General features: G+C 46.3%; 1 protein-coding gene across 4 annotated transcripts; it reads left to right on the top strand.

The window, feature by feature from the left end:
* The first annotated feature begins 213 nt into the window (after positions 1-213).
* Positions 214-23,061, top strand: LOC146042057 (indolethylamine N-methyltransferase-like). Of its 4 annotated transcripts, none has more exons than XM_083161962.1 (4): positions 214-334; positions 17,415-17,585; positions 18,024-18,231; positions 22,211-23,061. In XM_083161962.1, exons 2-4 carry the CDS (start codon positions 17,435-17,437, stop codon positions 22,638-22,640), a joined length of 789 nt encoding a protein of 262 aa, XP_083018088.1. In that variant the 5' UTR covers positions 214-334; positions 17,415-17,434; the 3' UTR covers positions 22,641-23,061. The 4 variants fall into 4 exon arrangements, with proteins under 4 accessions (XP_083018088.1, XP_083018090.1, XP_083018087.1 ...); XM_083161964.1 differs by lacking the exon at positions 214-334 and adding an exon at positions 12,400-13,159; XM_083161961.1 differs by lacking the exon at positions 214-334 and adding an exon at positions 12,400-13,164.
* The last annotated feature ends 2,650 nt before the right edge of the window (positions 23,062-25,711 follow it).

Below are 25,711 nucleotides of genomic sequence, written 5' to 3'. Positions count from 1 at the left end.
TTTTCTTAAAAAACGTTCATCTTTTTGTTCAACAGATCTTCATTTCAAAATTGCGCTTACATTTTTTTGTCCACATATAGCTATTATGGGTTTTGTTCTAAAGCTTCATTAAATGTATGTTGTCATAAATGTTATTTAAATTTATGTTTTAATCTCTGTTTTTACTAATTTACTGTTTCCCATTCTCTTTTGATGGACTCCGATAAAATGACTCCCATGCCATTTTACACTTCCCAAAAATGTCCCCCAGAACTTTAAAGAAGAAGCAAAAACATTCATCATAAAACTAGAAAAGTGCCCAGAGGCTGAGGGACGGAAATACATGAACCTGCAGGTGGGATATCAATTACAGTAAAGACCAGAAGTGTTTAACCAGAAGTCACCCCCTAGTGCCCAGCGGAAATAAGGAGGAGAACTTAATTAAATATACAGGTTGAGTATCCCCTATCCGAAATGCTCGGGACCGCGAGCATTTCGGATAGGGGAATTTTCCGGTTTTTGGAATATTTTTTTTGCAGCCATACTTACCTGTCCCCTGATGGTCCCCGGGCGTCCCTCGGCGTCCGCGCAGTCCCCGGGCGTCCACAGCAGGCCTCCGGCATCTTCTCCTGGTCTCCAGCGGTCCCAGTAATGCATTGCGCGAGTGCGCACCGGTGACGTCACCGGCGCGCGCGCACACTCGCGCAATGCATTCCTGGGACCGCTGGAGACCCTGGAGAAGATGCCGGAGGCCTGCTGTGGACGCCCGGGGACTTGGTAAGTATGAAAAGAGGGTTAGGGGTTAAAAAAAAAAAATTCGAATGATTACAAAAACCACGGTTTTTGGAATAATTCGGATAAGGGATGTCCGGATACCGGATACTCAACCTGTACTAGCAATTTAATGAATGGGAAAAATTGGATTGGACTACTGTCTGGAAATAGGTATTATCATTTGATTAGATAATTGGTTTGTTTGCCTGCTATCTATATACTAGTGTTTGAAGACACCCTCCTTATACCTTAAATAATATAATGGGGGCAATTTACTAAGATTTAAAAATACAACTGATGCCAGGTACAAATCCATACACCTTGTCTTGCAGGCTGCAGTGTAAAAAATAGAAAAAAAAAATCTAATGGCCGTAACCAGCCCCGGGCTCAAAAAGCCGGTCCTGGTTTAAAAAAAATCATGGGGCAAAAACTGATTAGGGGTCCCCTGGATTTTTTCATTGGGTAGACAATATGTAGGTCAACAAGCATTAGGTTGACACCACTAGGCAACAAGCATTAAGGACGACTCGACTCAAGGTCGACATGCAGGAAGGTCAACATGACTGAAGATCGACATGGGTCATTAGGTCGGCACAATCATTAGGTCGACATGGGGAAGGTCGACAGTCAAAAGGTCGACACATGATTATTTAGTTTTGAATTTCGACACAGTCAACATGGACACTAAAATGTAGCACAGCGTCCCCTCGCTTCAGGCACGGTGTCTCGCTACGTTGGGCATACTATCCACCATGCCCTAGTAGATGGTAGGAAACTAAATAACATCTGTCGCCACATGTCGGCTCAAAAAAAGTGAAAACCCCATGTCGACCTATTGACTGTTGACCTTCCCCATGTAGACCTAATGCTTGTGGTGACCTAATGACCCTGTCGACCAAACCCATTTCGACCTTCCCACATGTCGACCTTGAGTCATGTTGACCTTATTGCTAATGCTTGTCAAACTACATGCTGTAGACCTAGTGACCGTATCCCATCCTGGATTCCAAAATAAAGGGGGACAAAATGAGTAGGGGTCCCTGGTATTTTGGCAAACAGCACTGGGCCCAACCAGCCAACAGGGAAATGCCACCGTTGAGGTTAACTATTTATATTAGTTCCCATGCCAAAGCAGTAATCCCCTGACCGGTCAGTCTGGGAAGGGACCCTAGAGGAGTGGGGACGCCCCCAATAAAGGGGTCCCCCCCCCACCAGAGTTAACCCTGCCCACATACTGGGACTTGGCAAACCACAAGTTCCAGCATGCGGCCCTTTAATGGGCTTGCTGGCACTCTTAGTTCCCAGCAGAACCAATAGCCAAATAAATACACACTGACACACCAGTACAGTATAACATTATTACATACACCCCACCCATACTGATACTTACCAGCTTACTTTGCACTTTCCATATGCTAAGTACAGATGTGTCCTCATAACCCAAGGATGGGGAACCGTCGGCCCTCTAGCTGTTGTTGGACTACACATCCCAGAATGCTTTGCTACAGTTTTAGCATGGCCAAATAGCAAAACTGTAGCAGTGGATGCTGGGATGTGTAGTTCAGCAACTGCTGGAGGGCCGAAGGTTCCCCATCCCTGTCATAACCCAAGCCTTAATAAACTATCGGTACTTGTGTACTTTCAAAGCTCCCATCGCATGCCATCGCATCGAGGGGCGTCGGTACGCGTCCTACGACCTTTTCATACCCCCACTATCCACGTCGGCGTGGAGTTGAGAATAGTGTGGCGAGCGCAGCGAGCCACCGAGCCCGAAGCGTGGCGAGGGGACGCGGATACCTTCACAGGTATCCGTATCCCCTCGCAGGCTTCACAGGTATCCGTGTCCGCTCGCCACGCTTCGGGTTGGCGTTGATAGTGGGGGTGGTGCAGTGTCATTTGACATTTGGGGTGCATTTTACATGATGTCAACTCATGTCCATAATTTCTGTGAAAAATGACATCGCATCGCATCATATTGCATGCGTTCTCATGCGATCGCATGCAATGCGATTTTTCCCTGTACGATGCACATCGTGGGAGCCGTGAAAGTACACAAGAACCAAACTATCCAGTGTGAGACACCTGGCGCAAGCATACCCTCCAATTTCTCTTAGATGAAAGTCAGTATATATGAGCATAGTGGGCGTGGCCAAGAGAGAAGGAGCATGGCATTGCAACGTTGCTATAGAAATCTATAGTACTCAGGAGACACTGCCTCTGTTTTAAAAAATGGTACCGTATTGGCTAAAATGGTGCAATTGGAAGGTATGTGCAACTGAGCCGACAGGTACTGTTTCCTCTGACGGTGTCATTTGTTAGCCTTTTTCTTTCTCCAAAAATGCATCTTTATCACAAACGAATGTGACAACCTGTTCATGAGACTGATTGATTTGATTAACAACACTTTGATAAGCCGCACATAGGGCCTGATTCAGACTTGATCGCAAATGCTAAATACTTTGGCTGTTTGATGGACTTGGACTGCCACAGTAGTGTATGAGGACACATCTGTACAATATATAGGGCTCTCATTCAGAATAGTTTTGTTTGCATGCTAATCAGAATGTTTTTGTTTTAAATAAAAATAAGGTATCTGAGTAGTTTCACGATGGCAGTTACGTAGTTAGCGTAACTTCCTTCTCAGAATCAGCGTAGTGTTCCTGCGGCCAGCGTAGTCAGTGTCCCTGTCCGTATCAGCATGGTGTTCCCGCCCGTTCGTGGCTAGCCACAGCTTATGTAGTTAGTGTAGTCAGTCAGGCGTCCCTGTCAGTATCAGCGTCGTGTTCCCACCCGTTTGCGGCCAGCCGGAGCTTACATATTTAGTGTTGTCAGTCAGCGTTATGCAGTTAGCGTAGTCAGTCGGCGCTTATTAAATTGTGTCAGAACCATTGACCATTTTAACCTGCCTGACATGACAGGTGTGAATGTGTTCCTGAAACGCCACCACTATCCATGCAATCCCGAAGCATGGCGAGCATAGTGAGCTCTGTGAGAGGACATGGTACGCGCCCTCCCGACCTGTTCATACCCCCACTAACGTGGAGTTGATTTTATAAAGTGTGGCGAGCGGGCGCTGAATACATGTCAAGTAATCTACGTCCCCTCACTGGGCTTGCTGCGCTCGGAACGATTTGGGCTCAGTGGCTTGCTGCGCCCCCCACACTTTATAAAATCAACTCCACGCCGACGTGGATAGTGGGGGTATGAACAAATCGGGAGGACGCATACAATGTCCGCTCACCACGCTTTGGATATGGAGGAATTTGCCAGTATGTAACATGGAGCACTGGCAAATGTGTCGCACTTGCGCAACGCAACCCCCCTTTGTGCAGAAGATGCACGCGCTACTGAACTCATAACCCTGTCCGGCTCCCCGGCTCCCTGAAGCGGACACAGGCAGGGTTGCTGTACCCTGCCGCAATAATTACTGAGACGCAGGAACGTCTGAGATGCTCCTGCGTCTCAGACAGATGGAGTGCCTCTCCACCGGCACCCGCATGATCCCCTCTCCGCCGGCGTCCACCAGTGCAGGGGATCTGGCAGTTACCGGCGCTGTGTGAGAGATGCTCACTCGGTGCACTCAAAATTGCGGTTATACCCACTGTCCACTTAACCACAGACATGTGGACAATTGGTTCAGGGCAAACTAAAGACTATATGACTGTGACAGCCCACTGGGTAGATTCATCCCCTTCTGCAGCAATAGCAGTAGCAGCATCTCCTGCACGCCAGCTCCTTACAAGGCAGGCTACGCTGTGTATCACCGGTTTCAGTAAGAGGCACAGCGCCGACAACCTCTTAGAGAAATTGTGGGAAATCATCTTGCAGTGGCTTACTCCCCTTAGACTCTCCCGGGGATTTGTGGTGTCGGACAACGCAAGTAACATTGTGCAGGCATTACATATGGGTAATTTCCAGCATGTGCCATGTTTTGCCCACACTTTAAATTTGGTGGTGCAGCATTTCCTAAAAAGTGACAGGAGCGTGCAGGAGATGCTTGCGGTGGCCCGCAAAATTGCTGGACACTTTTTCCATTCTGCCACTGCCTGCCGAAGGCTGGAGCAGCACCAAAAACTCCTCAACCTGCCCTGCCATCACCTCAAACAAGAGGTGGTGACACGCTGGAACTCCACCCTCTATATGCTGCAGAGGATGGAGGAGCAGCAAAAGGCCATCCAAGCCTACTCAGTCACCTACAACATAGGCAGAGGAGTGGGGATGTACCTGACTCAAGCGCAGTGGAGGCTGATTTCCGTGTTGTGCAAGGTTCTCCAACTGTTTGAACTTGCCACCCATGAAGTCAGCTCTGACACTGCCACTTTGAGTCAGGTGATTCCCCTGATCAGGCTGTTGCAGAAGCAGCTGGAGTGAAGGAGGAGCTAAAGCATTGTGATTCCGCAAAGCATCTGGATGAAGCCCTCCATATGCTTTGCCAGGATACAAGGGTGGTCAGTCTGTTAAAGTCAGAGGAATATATTGTGGCCACCATGCTCGATCCTCTGTTTAAAGCGTATGTTGTGTCTCTGTTTCCGGCAGACATAAGTCTTCAAAGGTGCAAAGACCTGCTGGTCAGGAGATTGTCATCTGAATCGGACCATGACACGGCAACAGCTCCTCCCTCATTTTCTCCCACACCTGTGGCTGTGAGGAAACAGAAGAAATTTCCCACACAACCTGCTGAAGGGGATACAGGGCAGGCAGGAGGGAGTTTGGACATCTGGTCTGGACAAAAGGACCAGCCAACGATTGCTCACGTGTCTACTGTCACTGCATTGGATGCTGTCACCATTGAAAAAATGGTAGAGGAGTACTTTGGTGACAGCATCCAAGTAGACATGTCAGACAGTCCATACCTGTACTGGCAGGAAAAAAAGGCAGTTTGGAGGCCCCTGTACAAACTGGGTCTATATTGACTGAGTTGTCCCCCTCCAGTGTGTACTCCGAAAGAGTTTTTAGTGCATCGGGGAACCTAGTCAGTGATCGGCGTAGGAGGTTCCTTCTGCAAAATGTGGAGATGATGTTTATCAAAATGAATTATCAATTCTTGAATGAAGACCAGGAATTGCCTCCAGAGACAACAGAGGGACCTGTGATTGTGGAGTCCAGTGGGGATGAATTGATAAGCTGTGAGGATGAGGAAGTACATGCTGAAGTGGGTGAGGAATCAGAGGAAGAGGATGAGGAGGACATCTTGTCTCTATAGAGCCAGTTTGTGCAGGGAGAGGTGACTTGCTTATTTTTTCGTGGGGGCCCAAACAAACCAACCATGTCAGACACAGTCGTGTGGCAGACCCTGTTGCTGAAATGATTGGTTTGTTAAAGTGTGGATGTTGGGTGGGAGTTCCCAAGGACAATTCCATCTTGCACCTCTTTTTTTGACCATTGTGTGCTTTGTGGGGCCTAGTTTTTCAAACTGCTATCCTGTCTGCCGCTGCAGTGCCACTCCTAGATGAGCCTTGTGTTTGTGCCTCACGCTTGTGTGGCTTAGAATAGTTATCCAGCTTCTTAGGTGCATTAATTGGCTTGTCTTTTCCATCTGGGTAAGAAACCCTTGGCCATTGACAATTTATTCATAGATTGCTTCCTCCCGCCTAACTTGCTGGAAAACAGAAAGTTGCTGAATTTCTTATGGAAGCTCGGAGCAGAACGCAGTGCGGCCCAAATCATCCGCTGCTCCTTGGCTATAAATATATAAATACCCATCAACCAATAATGTAAAATCAGCTAACATGACATCCAACATTGGTAGGCGCAGAGCCAAGCGGTATAAGACTTCCAGAGCCAATTCTTTCAGGAAATGTGTAGGCATTGGACGATCAAGCCATATAGTAGGGTTATCGTTTATTAAACTTTGCTTGTAAGTCAGCTTGTAAGTCTCTCCTAACTTGCTGGAAAACAGAAAGTTTCTGAATTTATTTTGGAACCTCGGAGCAGATCTCAGTGCAGCCCAAATCATCTGCTGCACCTTGGCTATACGTATTTAAATACCCATCAACCAATAATGTAAAATCAGCTAACATGTGCATTTCCTATTTCCGCAACATACGGGTGGGTGGGAGGTCCCAAGGTCAATTCCATCTAGCATCACCATTCATTAATCCAACCGTTGAGAGGTATTGATATGTAAGATAAGTGGACTCGTCTGTAATTACATACAACTGTTTGCGCTCCACTTCTTGCTTTGGCAATGTATTGCGAGATGATTGGTAATAATCACAGAGCTGAGCAACCAGTTTATCATATGGATCGCTTTCCGTTATTAATATTATATGATGCGCTATTTTGATCATTGCTTCTTTTATTGTGGGTAGGCCCAGTGAATATTCCATCTTGCCCCTCTTTTGTTGCCCTTATGTGCTTTTTGGGGCCTAGTTTTTCAAACAGTCATCCTGTCTGCTACTGCAGTGCCACCCCTAGATGAGCATAATTATCCAGCTACTTCAGTGCAACCTTTTACTGTAAAAACAATATTGTGAGGTGTGATGTGTTCAGAATCGACTGGAAATGAGTGGAAATTAATGATATTGAGGTTAATAATAGCATAGGAGCAAAATAAAATAAAACCTGTGATATTAGCAGTTTTTATGCTTTTAAAAAACAAAATCAGAAAAAATCAGAACCCAATACACGAATCACAAAACACAAAACACTAAAATTGTGGTGTTTTGAAACAGATCCCGATCCGAAACACTGCACGAGATACAGACCCAAAACGCATTTCATGAAACACGAAAAGTGCCCGGTGCACATCCCTAATAAGAACCACTCGGCCCATCTAATCTGTCCTAAACACAAACTTACACACTAGGGTTAGTTTTTTCAGGGACTCCTTCCACTGTCAGCAATTTGAAGGCAGAATTCCTATCCTCCTGGCACCCCACCCAAATTAAATATACCAGGGATTTAGCACATATTTATAAAACTCTGGGCCTTATTTTGGTTCATTCTTTCTGACAAAATCCTTCTTAGATGGGCAAAACCATGTGCACTGCAGGTGGGGCAGATGTAACATGTGCAGAGAGAATTAGATTTGGGTGGGGTTTTACTTCAAAGTGAGATCTATATTGCAGTGTAAAAATAAAGCAGTCAGTATTTTCCCTGCACAGAAACAAAATTACTCACCCAAATCTAATTCTCTCTGCACATGGTACATCTGCCCCCCTGCATTGCACATGGTTTTGTCCATCTAAGAAGGATTTTGTCAGAAAGTATGAACCAAAATAAGGCCCTCTGTCTTAGATATACCCCAGCAAGATTGAATATCTAAAAAATGGACACATCCCAGTTGAGGACACCATCTGGCCAACCCAAGAGCTTTGCAACTGTTCATGAATGAAAGCCTGTCATCTGGGGACACTTAAGGAGAAATCCTAAACTTATTCCATTGAAGGGTTGGGGATATGGTAGGATGAGCAAGGGCAGGCGTAACTGCCAGGAAGATAGTTCAGAAAGACTGCGTTCTTCTATAGAAACCCACTGTGTAGAATCATTTGCTCTGATACATTGTTGGCATGATAATACTGTAACTTAAAATCTGATGGAATTGAACATCACCTTTATCAGTGGCAAACTCAGAATTTTTAGAGGTGGGGGGTCCAAATGTAATCCAAAGTCTCCCATTCTGCAGCACATTATAGTAAGCACGGGAACAGCCCTGAAAATTAGACTTTTTATACACTGAATACAGGGTACTCTTTACCTAGAACGGCGCCCGCGATCAGAATCGCGGGCGTCGGGGGTAAAAAATCGCGGTCATCGCGGGCATCGCGGGTAAATCGCGGGTACATCAAAATCGGGTACCCGCGATCACCGCGATTTTCCCATAGGGAACAATGTTAAAAAGCCTAATTGACCGCGATTTTGCATTCAATGCCTCAATGCCCGCGATTTTCCCATAGGAATCAATGTTAAATGGGCTACAGAGCCCAAATAGCCCCAATTAACCCTTAAATGTCCCCCCAATTTTTGTACGCCACCCCACGATCCACGCCAACCCGAAGCGTGGCGAGCGCAGCGAGCCCGCGAGGGGCGGCGGTACGCGTCCTCCGACCTTTTCATGCCCTACTATCCACGTCGGCGTGGAGTTGAGAATAGAATAGTGTGGCGAGCGCAGCGAGCCACCGAGCCCGAAGCGTGGCGAGCGGACGCGGATACCTTCACAGGTAAACGCGTCCCTTCGCGGGCTTCACAGGTGTCCGCGTCGCCACGGACACCTGTGAAGTCCGCGAGGGAACGCGTATAACTGTGAAGGTATCCGCGTCCCCTCGCGGGGCTCGCTGCGCTCGCCACGCTTCGGGCTCGGTGGCTCGCTGCGCTCGCCACACTATTCTATTCTCAACTCCACGCCGACGTGGATAGTAGGGCATGAAAAGGTCGGAGGACGCTTACCGCCGCCCCTCGCGGGCTCGCTGCGCTCGCCACGCTTCGGGTTGGCGTGGATCGTGGGGTGGCGTACAAAAATTGGGGGGACATTTAAGGGTTAATTGTGCCTATTTGGGCTCTGTAGCCCATTTAACATTGATTCCTATGGGAAAATCGCGGGCATTGAGGCATTGAATGCAAAATCGCGGTCAATAAGGCTTTTTAACATTGTTCCCTATGGGAAAATCGCGGTGATCGCGGGCATCGCGTCGCGGCCGTTTATGTACTGCCCGCGATGTCGCGATCACCGCGATGGGCGCCGTTCTAGGTAAAGAGTACCGAATACAGTATGGAAAACAGAATTAATATTTAACAGTACATATGGTCTATAGCAGGCATGTCCAAAGTCCGGTCCAGGGGCCAATTGCGGCCCGTGATGTCACTTCAAGTGGCCCGCAGCCTCCAGCCAGAAGCGGGTAGCTGGAGGCTGACGTGGGACACACAGCACAGGACTCTAGAGGTGGGACCCCGGCGAGAGCGCCTTTACCTTGTTGGCTTGCTGTCTGTATCGGTGAGGGGATGCCGGCTGCCACTGTGAGACGTGTTTGGCATCTTTCGGATGAGTATGTGTCCAACTCCTGCTGCTGCAATCATATCTCACCCTCCACCACGATCACAGTGACAGCAGTGTGCGGGGAGGGGTAGAAGCAAAGGGGAAGCTTGCTCCCGTAATATGCAGAGCGGAGAAGGGTGGCGGTGGGAGCCCAAGCATCTGTCTCCTGCAGGGGAATATACAGTGTAGGGAGGCAGTATGTGGTACATTCAGAGAAGGGTGGGCAGGCTGGGGGACATAGTGAATGGGGGCAGAGTGGGGGGCATACAGTGAATGGGGTACATACAGCGAAGGAGGGGCAGTTTATGGGAATATACAGTGAAAGGGGCAGAGTGGGGGACATACAGTGAATGGGGGCAGGCTGGGGGACATACAGTGAAGGAGGGGCACGCTGGGGGACATACAGTGAAGCAGGGGCACGCTGGGGGACATACAGTGAATGGGGGCATGCTGGGGGACAAACAGTGAATGGAGCAGAGTGGGGGACATAAAGTGAATGGGGGCAGGCGGGGGGGGAATACAGATAAGGGGATCAGGCTTGGAATATACAGTGAAGGGGCACGCAGGGGGACATACAGTGGATGGGGGCACGCTGGGGGACATAAGTGAATGGGGGCAGAGTGGGGGACCATTCTGATGTGATCAATGGTTCAGAGAATGTCAGGCTGAATGGTCGGCCCCCATACATTTTCACGTCACCATATCTGGCCCTCTTTGCAAAAAGTTTGGACACCCCTGGTCTATAGTATAGGCTGTTTCAAAAATTTAAATAAGATAAGTGGTCAGGAAAAGGTCATAATAAATAAATAAATACACAGATATAATAGAACCAGTACAGCACTTTCTAAGCTCACATTCTCCCACCTCATGTTAAGGCTCCTGTCTCTTCCTCCTGGCAGCTTCTCTCTGTTCTATTGTGATGTTTGAGGGCTCAGATCCACACACACACACACACACACACACACACACACACAGCAAACTTGGTAGAAGAAGCTGCTCCCACAGGGCATGTGCAGCAGCTCTGCTCTGTCCCTTACACTGATGTGGCGGCAACTCTATTGATCATATTATTTACCAGTGCTAATGTTGTCATAATTTAAGGCACTTGCCAAGAGGAAGGGGGTTTCTGTGCAACCAGAACGCCACCCAAATTAAATATCTTGGCATCACAATCCCAGGGATTTAGCACATATTTCTAAAACTCTGTCCTAAATATACCCCGCAAGATTGAATATGTAAAAATGGACACATCCCAGTTGAGGACACCATCTGATCAACCCTGAAGAGCTTTGCCTATGTTTATCTTTCATTCGGTACTTGTTTCCTAGCACAGCGCCCATCATTGGTCATCGTATACTGACGCTATGTTGGGCTATTTTTAGCCTTTTCCCAACAATTAAAAAATTGCGTCCATCGCATGCCATTATAATGGCATGCGATGCGACCGACGCAATGTAACATTGAATGCATTGTATTAAATGTTAAATTCCTATGTAAAATCGGGTCCATTGTATGCCATTATAATGGCATACAATGTGACCAATGCGATGGACCCGATTTTACATAGGAAAAAATGTTAAATGGCCCAATGGACCCGATTTTTGATTGTATACCCACCCTGATGGGTAATTTGTATGTCAAATGCCCCCTCCCCCATTGTTAACGCCACCCCACGATGAACGCCAACCCGAAGCGTGGCGAGCGGTACGCGTCCTCCGACCTTTTCATACCCCCACTATCCACGTCGGCGTGGAGTTGATTTTATATAGTGTGGCGAGTGCAGCGAGCCACCAAGCCCGAAGCGTGGCGAGCGGACGCATAATAACTGTGAAGTAATGCGCGTCCCCTCGTGGGGCTCACTGCGCTCGTGGACAGCTCTTAAGGCAAGAGCCATAATTATCGCATAAGTTAGAGCATGTGCGATAATTATGTATGCGATGGGCGGCGAAGGGGGGCGGAGCTGGGCTGGGGAAGTAAGAACATCCCGCCCTTATTCTCAGATTGATTATGACATGACTATTAAATATCTTATTCTTTGTAATGCAGACAAATTCACCCAATAATGTGCAACTTGGTTGAGATGGTTGAAATTATGATGTCAGATTGTTATAAACAACATGCCAAGAACTCTTCTCTACAGATGGAGCGGGACTTATCTATCCAGGGGATGGCGGTGGCGACGCCAGCCGCCATCCCCTGCCCCGCGCCATCTGTATGCCGGAAGGGGACGCGCACGCACGAGGTGCGCGCGCGTCCCCTTCCGACGGTGCTGCCGGTGGTCGCCCGGTGTCTACACGGGGTCCCCGCAGCCCCCTGAAGCCCCCCGCAGCCCCCTGAAACGGGAGGCGGACAGGATTGCGTCCGCCTCGCCTCCCAGCCGCCCGGATACTGAGACGCGCGTGCGTGGGGGACGCACGCGCGTCTCAGTCAGATGGAGCGCCGTGTTGCTGGCGGATCGCCAGCAACATGCTGCTGGCGATTCGCCAGCAACAATAAGACCCGCTCCATCTGTACATGCTGATTGTCCTTAATTGGTGCTATGCCTTAACATGAGCCTAGTGTGCCCTGCTGATCTCTCTACACCATACCAGAACTCCCATCTTAGTAAATTAACCCCTTAGGAGTTCTATTGAAGATGGGATGTTGCCCATAGCAACCAATTAGATTTTACTTATTTTTTATTTAGCACCTTTGCAAAGATAATAGATTGAATCGGATTGGTTGCTATCGGCAACATCCCATCTTCAAAAGATCTCCCATCTTAGTAAATGTACCCCTTAGGAGTTCTATTAAAAGGGTATATTTACTAAGATGGGAGTTCTATTGAAGGTGGAATGTTGGAATGCTGCCCGTAGCAACCGATCAGATTCTACTTCTAATTTATTAAGCGCCTTTTATCCGTTGCTATGGTTCCCATCAGTTAATGTACCCCTTAGTATCATGACATTTGTAAGATTCTTATTTCCCAAGTTACATATTTCCCAAGATACATTATGAATCTCCAGCATCAGAAAGCAGCATTTGGCAATGTTACAAGACTCCTGGCATAAAATGTACAGATAGAACACTGCAGTTATTCAACCAACCAAGTATGAAACTCATAAACAGCATACCTGACCATATTTCGCCTTTTCAGAGACAGACATGATGGGGAGATTTATCAAAAATTAAGATAAGTACTAACCAATCAACTTCCAACAGTTATTTTAAAAAAAGGACAGTTAGATCCTGATTGGTTCATTTGTTTCTCTCAACTTTATCTAACTCCATGTTTTGATTAATCTCCCACATGGGGGAGTGACTTAAACCCATATCATGTCATCAACTTGGCAAATCAGAAACCGATACAGTGGGAAAGCCTCAGCCATAACACAGGAAAGTCAAGAGACAGTTTCCTATTGTCTTCATACAAGACAGACAGTCATACGAGAGGTAAGGTAAGAAATATTTAATGTCTTGGACTAATATGTCTTGAACTTTTTGAAAATTAACTAAACTGTTACAGCTGCATTGGGTGCTTCCTAAATATTTAAAAAATGCAATTTCTGACAATTATAGACCTGAAAAGCACTGCAGAATCTGAAATGGAAACTCTGAATTGGTGGGATCTAGATCACAGGTTCTCAAACTCGGTCCTCAGTCAGTACCCACACAGTGCACGTTTTGCAGGTCTTCATACAAGTGAACTGATTAGCACCACCTGTGGATCTTTTACAATGTGTCAGTGAGTAATGAGTGCACCTGTCAGGTGACTTGGAAAATGTGTGAACTGTGTGGGGGTCCTGAGGACCGAGTTGGAGAACCACTGATCTACATAATTTTACTCTCTACCCGCATTATATGAGAGCATGCAAGTTTTATGTTATTGCAGTGTTTCTCAAATGGGGTCTTTAAGGCCAGGGGCGCAGACAGCTCTGCCGGGCCCCGGTAAAATAAGGAGGTGTAGCCAATTTTTCCCACTTGGTGGGACAATCACATGATTGGGAGGCTAACATAGAAGGTTATAGTCTGTTTATAAAACATAGATTAGGTGGAAGGGGAGGGGGGTATGTTTAGGTGTTAAACCATCCTTAAAACCATACATACTGTAAGGGAAGACATATACAAGAACACAATGGAGTCAGTAGAATTGGTATGGGTAGAAATAACAGGTACAGTAACATTAAAAGGGGCTAAAAAATCACCCAAAATAAATATACGGAGGAGGAAAAAAACCTCTTGCTACAGGTGGAAAAGGCAGCTTAGGGGACATTATTATTATTATGGGCGACTTTAACTACCTAGAAATAAATTGGAGTAGCGCTAAGGGCGTTTTATTGGAGTAGCGCTAAGGGAAATGTTTTATTGGATGCCCTGAATGACCGCTATTTGTATCAGTTTATTTATTTAAAAAACAACCAGAAATAACAATATCCTGGATCTCCTGATAAGCAACAATGGGGACATTCTTTTTAACATAGCCATAAGGGAGACATTGGAGAACAGTGATCAAAATATTATCACGTTTGATTTATAAGACAATTATATTGAAGCAACTAGGTGCTTAAATTTCAGAATGGCAAACTTTGGTAAGGATATACCCTTTCAGGATATATACTGGAAGGAATTTTTTAGATAACAGATACTACAAAAAGGTGGCAAACTTTAAAAAAAAAACCACTGCAAGAGGGCACCGATAAATATAAATAAAAAAATAAATGTCAAAAGGAGACCTATGTGGCTTAACAGCAAAGTCAGATTTGAAATGGCTAAAATGGCATTCAAAGTGTTTAAACAGGATGAGACACCCAAATCATGTGCCATATATAAAGAATGTAATAAGAAATGTGAAAAAAAATAAAAATCAAAATGTCTAAATTGGAGACTGAACGAAAAACAGCTGCAGATAGAAAATCTAATCAGAAAAAATTCTACAGTTATATAAATGGGAAATAATTAAGGAAGGAAAATATTGACCCACTAAAAAACAAGCAGGGTACCCTGATAATAGAATAAAAATAGAAAGCGGAAATATTTTTTGCTTCAATATTTACAAGGGAAGAATCTTCATAGGTTCTCCCACAGATTAAAAGCTTAGCTCTTGATTGCTCCCAACCGGTATGTTTGAGTGAGGAAATAGTCAAATATAGATTACAGCACCTAAACAGTACCTGGCCTGGACGAAATACACTCAAGGATACTAAAAGAATTAAGTTCTGTCACAGCACTACCATTATATCTGATATTCAATGAATCAATAAACTCGGGGATGGTAGTAAGGGACTGGGGCAGGGCTATTTTTCAGCAGTCTCCAGCAGGAACTGAGGCCCTTATTCTAGTTCACTCTTTCTGACACAATATTTCTTAGATGGACCAAAATGTGCACTGCAGGTGAGGCAGGTGTTACTTGTGCAGAGATAATTAGATTTGGGTGGGGTTTTACACCTGCCTCACCTGCAGTGCACATGGTTTTGTCCATCTAAGAAATTTTTTGTCAGAAAGAGTGAACTAGAATAAGGGCCTCAGTTCCTGCTGGAGCCTGCTGAAAAATAGCCCTGGACTGGGGTAGAGATAACATAGTACCAATATGGAAGAAAGGTAGCAAAACTAACCCTGAAACTTATAGACCACTCTGCCTTACATCCATAGTGGGGAAAATATTAGAAGGTATAATAAGATATAGAATCCAAAAATTCTTAGAGCAAGAGAAGGTAATAAGTAAGGCTCAGCATGGGTTCGTCAAAAATAGATCATGTTAAAGTAATTTAATTAGCTTCTATGAGGAAGTCAGTAGGGGTGGACTTAGGGAAATCTGTTGAAGTAATACTTCTTGATTTCACTAAAGCAAAATAAAATGTTGCTTCATGAAAGGTTATTAATAAAGTTAGGTAACTTAGGGGTAGGAGATAAAATTTGTAATTGGATTAAAAACTGGTTGCACAATCAGGGACAGAGAGTGGTAGTAAATGGCATACATTCCAGCTGGGGTAAGGTCCAAAGTGGAGTCCCACATGGTTCAATATTGGAACCCACCTTGTTTAACATGTTCTTTAATTATATAGTTAGTGACATAGGGCCTTATTTTGGTTCATTCTTTCTGACAATATCCTTCTTAGATGGACAAAACCATGTGCACTGCAGGGGGGGCAGATGTAACATGTGCAGAGAGAATTAGATTTGGGTGAGTAATTTTGTTTCTGTGCAGGGAAAATACTGACTGCTTTATTTTTACACTGCAATATATATCTCACTTTGAAGTAAAACCCCACCCAAATCTAATTCTCTCTGCACAAGTAACACCTGCCCCACCTGCAGTGCACATGGTTTTGCCCATCTAAGAAGGATTTTGTCAGAAAGAATGAACCAAAATAAGGCCCATAGTGAGTAAGATTGCAATATTTGTGGATGACACGAAATTGAGTAAGGAAATTAACTCATGAGAGGATTTGGATACACTACAAAGCGACTTAATTAAACTGTAAATGTGGGCAGAAAGGTGGAAAATGTGGTTTAATGTTAAAAAATGTAAAGTCATTCATTACAGGGACAAAAATGAACAAGCTTCTTATAGGCTAAAGGGAATTAATGTCGGGAATTCTGGAGGACTTAGGTGTCATCACAGATGATAAATTGGGTAATAGTGCACACTGCTCAAGTGCAGCAGCAAAAGCAAACCGGACACTGGCATGCATTAAAAGGGGAATGGATTCAAGGCATGCCAATGTGATAGTGACTCTATACAAGGCAGTAGTCTGACTACACTTGGAATACTGTATTTAGTTCGACTGGTGGTTATGACAACTACTGTTAATGAATTTAAATCAAAACTGAGTTTATTTTTAGCCACTAAGGGAATCCTATAGATAACTTACTCAAGTCAGTAGTACAGTCAAATAGGTTGAACTCGATGGACTAACGTCTTTTTCAACCTTGATTACTATGTCACTATGATTATAAAGTTATATCCTGATTGGTTGCTCCGGGCAACACCTTCACTTTGCATTTTTAAAAGCCTTAGTAAATCTACCCTTATACCCCTTTCACATCGCAACATAACCCAGGTCAATAATGAGTTGTGGGGGGTCAAACTGGGTCTCTGTGCGATGTGAAAGGGCCTTTTAAAATTTCCCAGGTTCAGCAACCCAGCATATAGACCAGAGTTAAAAGAAGGGTTAATCCCAAGTCAGTCTCAAATTTCTCTGCAGTGTTGAATGGAGTTCACACTATGGAGAAGGCCGCACTTGAAGATAGTGTCAGCTCCAAGCTCTTCCCCCTCCCCCACCCCCGATGACATGCTGCCGCTCTCCCCTGCTCCCAATCCGAGCTTATTGCTGGGTCGCTGCAGGGAGCTAAACCTAGCAAATGCTGGTTCGCTCCCAGGATGGACCTGTGTCCAAGTGAATGGGAAACAGGGGGGAATTTACCAAAGCCTCTACAAATGAAAATAGATAATGTTGCCCATAGCAACCAATCAGATTGTATCATTTTCTAAGATGCAGTAGAGAAATGATAGTCAGAATCTTATTGGTTACTATTGGCAGTATTGCCTAGTTTCATTTTTAAAAGTTTAGCTTTATGTACCACTGATTGTAAGGCGGTGTGATAGATTGTGTATTGTTCACTACTGTTACCTTATGCAAGTGTGTGAGGTAAATCAAAGGTAATAATGTAGTAATACGGTGACTCATGTAAATCTGTATGTCCTAAGGCATCTGAGAGAAGAACATCATGGAGACGCCCTTCACCACCCAGCAGACCTACATTGATGAGTTTAATCCAGTTGATTATTTCCGTACATACTATGCTCCAGAAGAAGGAAAAATTACTGGGGAATGGACAGAATTTGCATTACAGAATCTTCACGAAACCTTTTCTCCGGGTAATTAGATCTGAACGAGCATTTGTATCTCTATAATTAGTCATGCTATACTAGCCTACATTAAAAAATCTCCGGTACTTGTTTAGTTTCACGGCGGCAGCGTCTCAATCGCAGCAGCGTCTGTGTCGGAACCCGGAAGTAGCGGCCGGCCATGCTGCCGCCGTGAAACTAAACAAGTACCAAATCTCCTTTCTGGACTTTAGAGGCAGTTGGGATGCGGGAGAATCAACTCTTCTGTTGGTGCTGTTGACCATGGCCACCGAGAAGGGGGCAGACTGGGTATTAATTAACCGGGCCCAGTCTTGATGAAAAAGCCTGGGGGGTCCTAGACAGAACCCTCCCTCTCTCCTGGACAGCAGCAAGTCTATTTTGGCATCTTGCTTGATATACTTATCTTACTTTACCCGCTAACAGAGCTCTTTCTATTATGTTTTGTAGGTGGTGTAGAAGGAGACACATTGATTGATTTTGGGTGTGGACCGACCATCTACCATCTCCTCTCTGCTTGTGAAGTCTTTAACAACATCATCACCTCTGATTTTCTTGAACAAAACCGCGCTGAACTTCAGAAATGGCTGAGGAAGGATCCCAATGCCTTTGATTGGGCTCATATTATTAAATATGTTTGCGAGCTTGAAGGCAACAGGTATGTTCAGGGCTTTCTCTTGAGTTGATCCTAACTAAAAATTATTTTGTCTATACTGCAGTTTAATCAAGGCCTAATTCAGCACAGATTGCTAATCTGAGAAGTTGCAGTTGCCTCGAGTAGATAGCCACCGCCGAGACAGATTGAGAATATGCCCTGGATCGCTAACTGCTATGCACTCGCAGATACATATTCTTAAAGCCATTATACATTTGGTCAACTTTATTTCGTCCTTTGTAAACTTTAAATGTAAACTTTTTAATGTTCAGAAATAGATTGGTTGGTGTATAATTAGATTCTATATACATTTTTAAGAGGTTAGTGTAGAGTATTATAAGCTTTTTAAAGCATTGCAGAAATATTCAGTTACTAATGGTTTTTACCACACAGTTAAATCTGCTGGTTCAGTGTCCAGACCTGTTCAAATATTGGTCAATTTTGTCACATAGTAAACCCAATGACAACGTTTATTAACCAGGGCAGGCTCCAGCAGCATACTGTATCAAGACATTTTGAACAATGCTGCGCTTCCAACTTTGTAGAAACAGTTTGGGATGCAGGTTGTCAGAAGACCGATATTGGCATACAAATGCTAGGGTTATTTCAAACCCTTCCCCTTGTACCTGCAGATTAAGCCTAAGCATCCCACCCCCGCAGCCTATCCCATACCCCTTTAATGCCTAACCCTAACTGCCTCCCACAGCCTAACCCTATATTCACTCCCTTCTTAGTGCCTAACCCTAACCCCCAAGAAAAGAGAGTTCTTTTCTGTTTTTTCGATCTTGCGCTCACTGGTGCCAGCATTGCTGGGTCTCCTCATCTGTGCTGGTAATACCAGGTCTCCTGATCCAGCCGGAACTAAAGTGGGGCACGGAACATTGGCACAACCACTTTCCACGCAACTGTATTTTCAAAACAAGGGGGCTCTTGGGGGCCCCCTAAGCTACAGGTCCCAATAGCAGTTCTTTAAACGATTGGAGCCCTGGGGCACAGGTAACAGTGTCTCTGCGAAACGACCCCTTTCCCTTGGTATCGGGTGTGGTATGATCCCGACGGTCAGTATAACAACATTGGAATCCTGCCTGCTGGTACTCCAACAGGGGGGGGAGTGCAAAAAGGCCCCTTGTGGGCACACTCTCGCTGCACTCACCAAAGGTTCTATTCTCCCTCTATGGGGATCGTGGACCCCAACAAGGGAGAATAGCCCCTGTTGGTCAGGATCCCGAATGTCGGGCAGTAAAACAGTTGGCAATTTGATGTTGGTATACTGAGCATCGGGATCCCAACTGTTGGCCAGTCATCCGGCACCCCTTGGTGTCTGTACAGTAGTCTGTCCCTCCCCCCTCTTCCATTATCACTGCAGCAGCATGTGTCTCTCCCCCTGTATCTCTGAAGGAGCAACCTGTGTTTGTGAAACCCCTCCACATGTTCTCCTTTCTCCTTTATAAAGCAGCGGTGGCAGCAGGCTCTTCGCAGTCTTCAGAGCGCATAATGTCATGATGTCATACACTCAGATAGTGTGAAACATCTTTATTGTGCTGGGTGATGCCAGTTCCTCTACGTCTGCACCCTTCTGAGTAGTGTAATGGTGCACTCACTGGTCTACCCTCTGAATCCTACCCCCACATGGCATACTTACGACTCATCAACGGTTTATCACTTTAGTCGTCTTGGTGCCCCATCAACTCCGGCATGCAGGGCATGTGCCCACATTTCCATCCACCTAGTTTTGGCCCTGCTCTCAATAATCCATTCCCCTAGGATATCTAATCCATGTATATTGATAATTTCAGTTTCTGGAGGAGATGTATAGAACCCTGGCGATATAGAAAGTGAAGAGAGTACTTGACAGCCGGCCCCTAACTGTTATTTTTCAAAGACAGCCTCAAAAATGACCATTAAAAGCTGATTGACAGTTTATCTCTGTCCTCTATGTACAGCATTATTATTGGTTTATGTTCAATATTGTTCTATTCTCACCAGCTATTATTAAGTGATTTAATATAGAAAAACCTTTTCTATATTCTAATTTTTTTTTGCACATAGTTAATTAATTGTTTAGCTATTAAGGTTATTCTACTCTGGCTGGTAACAGCTCAGAAGAGGTTCCTATAAATTATAACATGGGTAGTAGAATTTGGTTGGCAGTTTCCAGTCACTTTAGCAGTTGTTCTTTTTGTTAATAAATTCTGTTTAGTCTGACTTAGAATATATTATACTTGTGTAGTTTCACGGTGGCAGTTACGTAGTCAGTGTAGCATCCCTGTCAGAATCAGCGTAGTGTCCCCACGGCCAGCAGTTAGTGTAGTCAGCATTCCTGTCAGTAGCGTAGTGTTCCAGTGGCCGCTTAAGTAGTTAGCGTAGTCAGTATTTCATGGCGGCAGTTCTCGTGGCCAGCGTAGTTAGCGTAGCCAGCATCCTTGTCAGAATCAGTGCAGTGTTCGCGCGGCCAGCGTAGTCAGTCAGCGTTATGCAGTTATCGTAGTCAGTCAGCATTCTGTCACCACCATTGTGTCAGTTATGGCTACCGACAAACTAACTATATTTAACCTGCCGCACACGGAGGAGGAATCGGTGGAGTTTTTACAACGCCACCACTTGCTGCCAGAGACACAGACCTGTGTCAATGGGCATCCAATGAGACTGAATGTCAAGGAGCAGATGTGGCGCTGCCACATAAGAAGCTGCGGCAAGAAGGTTAGTCTCCAGGCTGCACAGTGGTTTCAAGGAGGCCACCTGACATTTATGACTCTTCTGCGCTTCATATTTTCTTTGGCAGAGGAGCTAACAAGTATTACATTTTATGAGCGGCACCTCTTGATTTCTAAAAAAAACACTGTGAGTTACAATAACCTTATGCGAGAGGCCTACACCCTGGAATTGATGTCACAGCCCCAACGCTGGATTGGCTGTCCAGGCAAAATTGTGGATGTGGACGAAAGTCTTTTTGTCCAGCGAAAATATCATGTCGGACGCTTCCTGCCTCAGCAGTGGCTGTTTGGAGGCATATCCCGAGACACATGTGAATGTTTTGTAATGCCTGTGGCCAGCCGTGATGCCAGCACCCTGATGTCCGCCATCAACATGCATATTGAACCGGGTAACACTATATACTCTGACTGTTGGCTATCCACTTGATGTGGAGTTGACTTTATAAAGTGTGGCGAGCGTATCGAGCCACCAAGCCCGAAGCGTAGCGAGCGCATGCAGAATACATGTAAAGTAATCCACGTCCCCTCACGGGGCTCGCTACGCTCGCCACACTTTATAAAAACAACTCCACGCCGACGTGGATAGTGGAGGATTGAACAGCTTGGGAGGACGCGTAACGCGTCCCCACGCAGAACTAGCTGCGATCTCACTTCGGGCTGGGGTGGATAGTGGGGGTTTGAAAAGGAGGCATTTGCCAGTATGTAACATGATGCACTGGCAAATGCCTCCTTTATTGTGCATGAGATGCACTAGCGCACCGCAACCCCACCCTTTGTGCACGAGACGCATGTGCTACCGAACCCATAACTCCGTCTCCCTGAAGCAGACACGGGCAGGGTTGCCATAGCCTGCCGCAATAATTACTGAGATGTACAATCCCCTCTCCGTCGGCGTCCGCCAGCGCAGGGCATCTTGCGGTTACCGGCGCTGTGTGAGAGGTGCTCACTACGCTTGCCAGGGACGCCGGGGACAGAGCTGCAGCTCCCGGGGACAGTAAGGTGACTATGCTAACTACGTGGGGACATTACGTGACAGTACGTGAAACTACACAAGTATAATAATACTTAATAATAACACTATGCAAGGGTGTAACTGCAGCTGCTATGGGGCTCAGAGCTGAGAGGGGCCCACATTCGATGTCAAAGTAACATGTGCTACAGTATATTTATTATTTACCATTGGGTGGCATATGGGCCCTTACAAATTTTGCTTTGGGGCCGATAAATATCTACGTCAATGACAGTATATTATATATATTCTTTTACAGGAAGAATTGTGAGGAAAAAGCTGAGACGCTCCGCAGTAAGGTGAAACAGGTCCTGAAATGTGATACACTGAAAACTAACCCATATGACCCTATTGTTCTGCCCCCCGCGGATTGTCTCCTCACCTGCCTCTGTCTTGAAGTTGCCTCTGAGGACTTGGAATCATATTGTAATGTTCTGAAAAATTTTCAAAAGTTGCTTAAACCTGGGGGACATATATTGGCCTTGAGTATGCTAAATGCCACCTTCTACTATATTGGTAACAAACGGTTTACTTGTTTAAAGATATCAAAAAATGACCTGGAGATGGCCTACAAAAAGGCTGGTTATGAAATAAAGAAACTGGTAATTTTTCCCCGGAAAGATATGTCAACCATGGATTTTTTTGACCAAGACAGTCAGTATTTTATCCATGCCTATAAACCAAAGTAATGGGAAACTGGTTATATGTAAATCAGTTTGGAAACAAATTTAAAAATATCCAAATACTTTGTTTGTATTGTCTTTTCTTCACAACCATTCATCTTTTTTCCACAGATCTTCACTTTATAATCATGCGCTTACATTTATGGCCACATATATTGTGGCTCTAGTCAGGACCGGTGCAAGGCATCGGAGTGCCTTGCTCACCCACCCCGCCAAGTCGCTCCGGGGGTGTGTGTGTGTGTGTGTATGTGTGTGATGATGATGCAGTGGTAGCTGAGTCACTCTATGGGGGGGGGGGTGATGCAGCATCCACCGAGTCGTTCCACAAGGAATGGGGCTTTACTGCATATGAAGGGGCGCCGGACGGGGTCCCAACAGTCGGGATCCCGGCGTTGGCTAAAGGACTATCAAAACAACGACAGCCGTGTTCCCGACGGCCACTAGCTATTCTCCCTCGTGGGGGTCCACGATCCCCAGGGGGCGCAGCGAGCCCGCAAGGGGCTTTGTTGTGCTCGCCATGATGTCTGAGTCTGGCCAGTCGGGATCCCAACGTCGGGCTAATGACTATCGGGATCCCGACTGTCGGAACCCTATACCACACCCCATATGAAGATGTTTTAAAAACCCAGATAACAGGGTTTTTACTGCATTCGAGCTTTAGATCATCCCAACCTTTATTTATTTATTTCCAGTTACTTATATAGCGCACACATATTCCGCAGCGCTTTACAGAGAATTTTCATCAGTACCTGCCCCGTTGGAGCTTACAATCTATATTCCCTACCACATGTACACACACGCAAAGGCATTCTAGGTTCATTTTGTTGGTACCTAATTAACCTACCAGTATATTTTTGGATTGCAGGAAACCTGGAGGTACTCCACAAGCATGGGAGAAAATACAAACTCCCTTTGTTTGCCAATAATTATTAATATTGCTAGATAGTTTTTTTTACACTAGGTGATTCACCACGCCGCTCTTCACACCGTCGTAAGGGGCTTCGCCCCCCTAACCTGTGAATACCTTTATTGCGTAAAATATGGTTTGTATTATATGGAGGATTCCCTGCCTTGCTATTTTAGTTGGTGGATGGTGTCCACAGGTGCTGCGGGTGTGAGAGTGGCAGGTGGTAGGGTGCTGCGGATGGGGCAGGGAGTCAAGAAGTGCTGCATATCTGTGAGGGCCAGGTGTGGGTGGGTGGCACAGATGTGGGAGAGGATATGAGGGGGTTTGGAGGTGCCATGGGTGGGGATCGGGTGGGTGCAGAGATGCTGCAGATGGGGTTGGTGGTCTGATGGCACTGCGAGCGGGGGGGGGAGGATAGGCAACTGCCACACTGTCACAGGTGGGAGAGGGTTAAAGTGCATGTGTGGAGCATATGGGTGAGGAGATCCACAGGGCCTGCAGGTGGTGGAAGGGCGAGTGCCAGGGTGCCACAGATGGTGGTGGGGGTATAGGGGTGCGTTGGGTGGCGGAAGGTGGCTTGGTGGTGCCGGGGTTGAAAGAGTGAATGTGGGGGTGCCTTGGGTGAGGAATGGGGTCTGGGGGTGCTCTGGATGGGAGAGAGGCCGGTGTGCCGTGGGTGGGATGGGGCGGGTGTGGGTGTACTGCGGGATGGAGAGGGGCGTGTCCGGTTTTTCTGCAGGTGGATGCGGGGATGATGCAGGTGGTGGAGGGGCAGGTGTAATGTTGTGTCGCAGCTGGGGGTGTGGTGGGTGAGGGTCGGGTGCGAGGGTGCTGTGGGTGAGGGAGGGTGCTTGGGGGTGGTGTGGGTGGGGCAGTGGCTGGTGTGGGGATACTGCAGGTGGTGGAGTTACATGTGTGGCGGCGCCCCGTGTGCGTGCTGTGTGGGGTGGTCAGGTGCGAGGGTGCACCGGTTGAGTGACGGCAGTTGCGGGGCAGCTGTGGGTGTGGGAGCTGCGGTGGCAGTGGTGGTGTGGGGGAGGGATGGGTTCCCGGAGTACTGCGAATGTGGGATGGGCGGGTGCAGATCGAGCAGTTCACATGCAGAAAGATGTTATGAAGATACTAGTAGTACAGTATCTTGCAATTGCAATGCAGCAGGGGTGTGACAGTGTGCAATATACCCAGCTCACACCAGCATCGCTGCAATCCCTGGTCATACATCCCATAGGTTACTGCACCAGTGAGGTTCCCAGAGTTTTGCAACTGCAGTAGGTCCAGGGTCAGAACAGCAAGATGGTCCCCAGTTTATCACCTACCTGCGGCTCTCCCGGGATGCAGTCCAGCAGGACAGGGTGCAGCGCTGCTCTGGGTGCCTGGCGTTTAGTCCCTTCCCTCCTGTAGCACCAGCGGCAGCTGTAGTTGCAGTGCAGGAGGAGAGGAGCGTATCCAGAGTGAGCATCTCCTCCCGCTGACAGCATCTCCAGCATATGGGGGTGTGCCCGCTAACTGGAGCCACGTCCCTGATTTTTGACAGGGCACTCATCCATGCGGTCACGTCAAGGACCTCCTGCATCCTGTGGCTACCCCAGTGTATATACCCCTTCTCTGCCAACCTGCTCGAGCTATACTGTGTTCAGATCATGTACAGTATATACCCCTTCTCTGCCAACCTGCTCCAGTTATACTGTGTATGCTCACTCTGTGACTGTGGGCCTTATTATAGTTCACTCTTTCTGACAAACTCCTTCTTAGATGGACAAAACCATGTGCACTGCAGGGGGGCAGATGTGAAATATGCAGAGAGAATTAGATTTGGGTGAGTTATTTTGTTTCTGTGCAGGGATAATACTGGCTGCTTTATTTTTACACTGCAATATAGATCTCACTTTCAAGTAAATCCCCACCCAAATCTAACTCTCTCTGCACATGTTACATCTGCCCCACCGGCAGTGCACATGGTTTTGTCCATCTAAGAAGGATTTTGTCAGAAAGAGTGAACTAGAATAAGGCCCTAGGTGTCTAAAGCAAGGCGGAGTCACTCTGTGACACTCTATGACTCCGCCCAGCATTATACACACAGTCACTTCAATCATGTTGACCTTCATGCATGTCGACTTAATGCAAAGACAAAGAATGAATACAAACTATTCCCTGGGCGCAGATTGATTTA

The sequence above is a fragment of the Crinia signifera genome, chromosome 19 (genome assembly GCF_055691185.1).
Source record: "Crinia signifera chromosome 19, ASM5569118v1, whole genome shotgun sequence".
Taxonomy (NCBI): Eukaryota; Metazoa; Chordata; class Amphibia; order Anura; family Myobatrachidae; genus Crinia; species Crinia signifera.
This window is presented reverse-complemented; position numbering and strand designations above follow the sequence as displayed.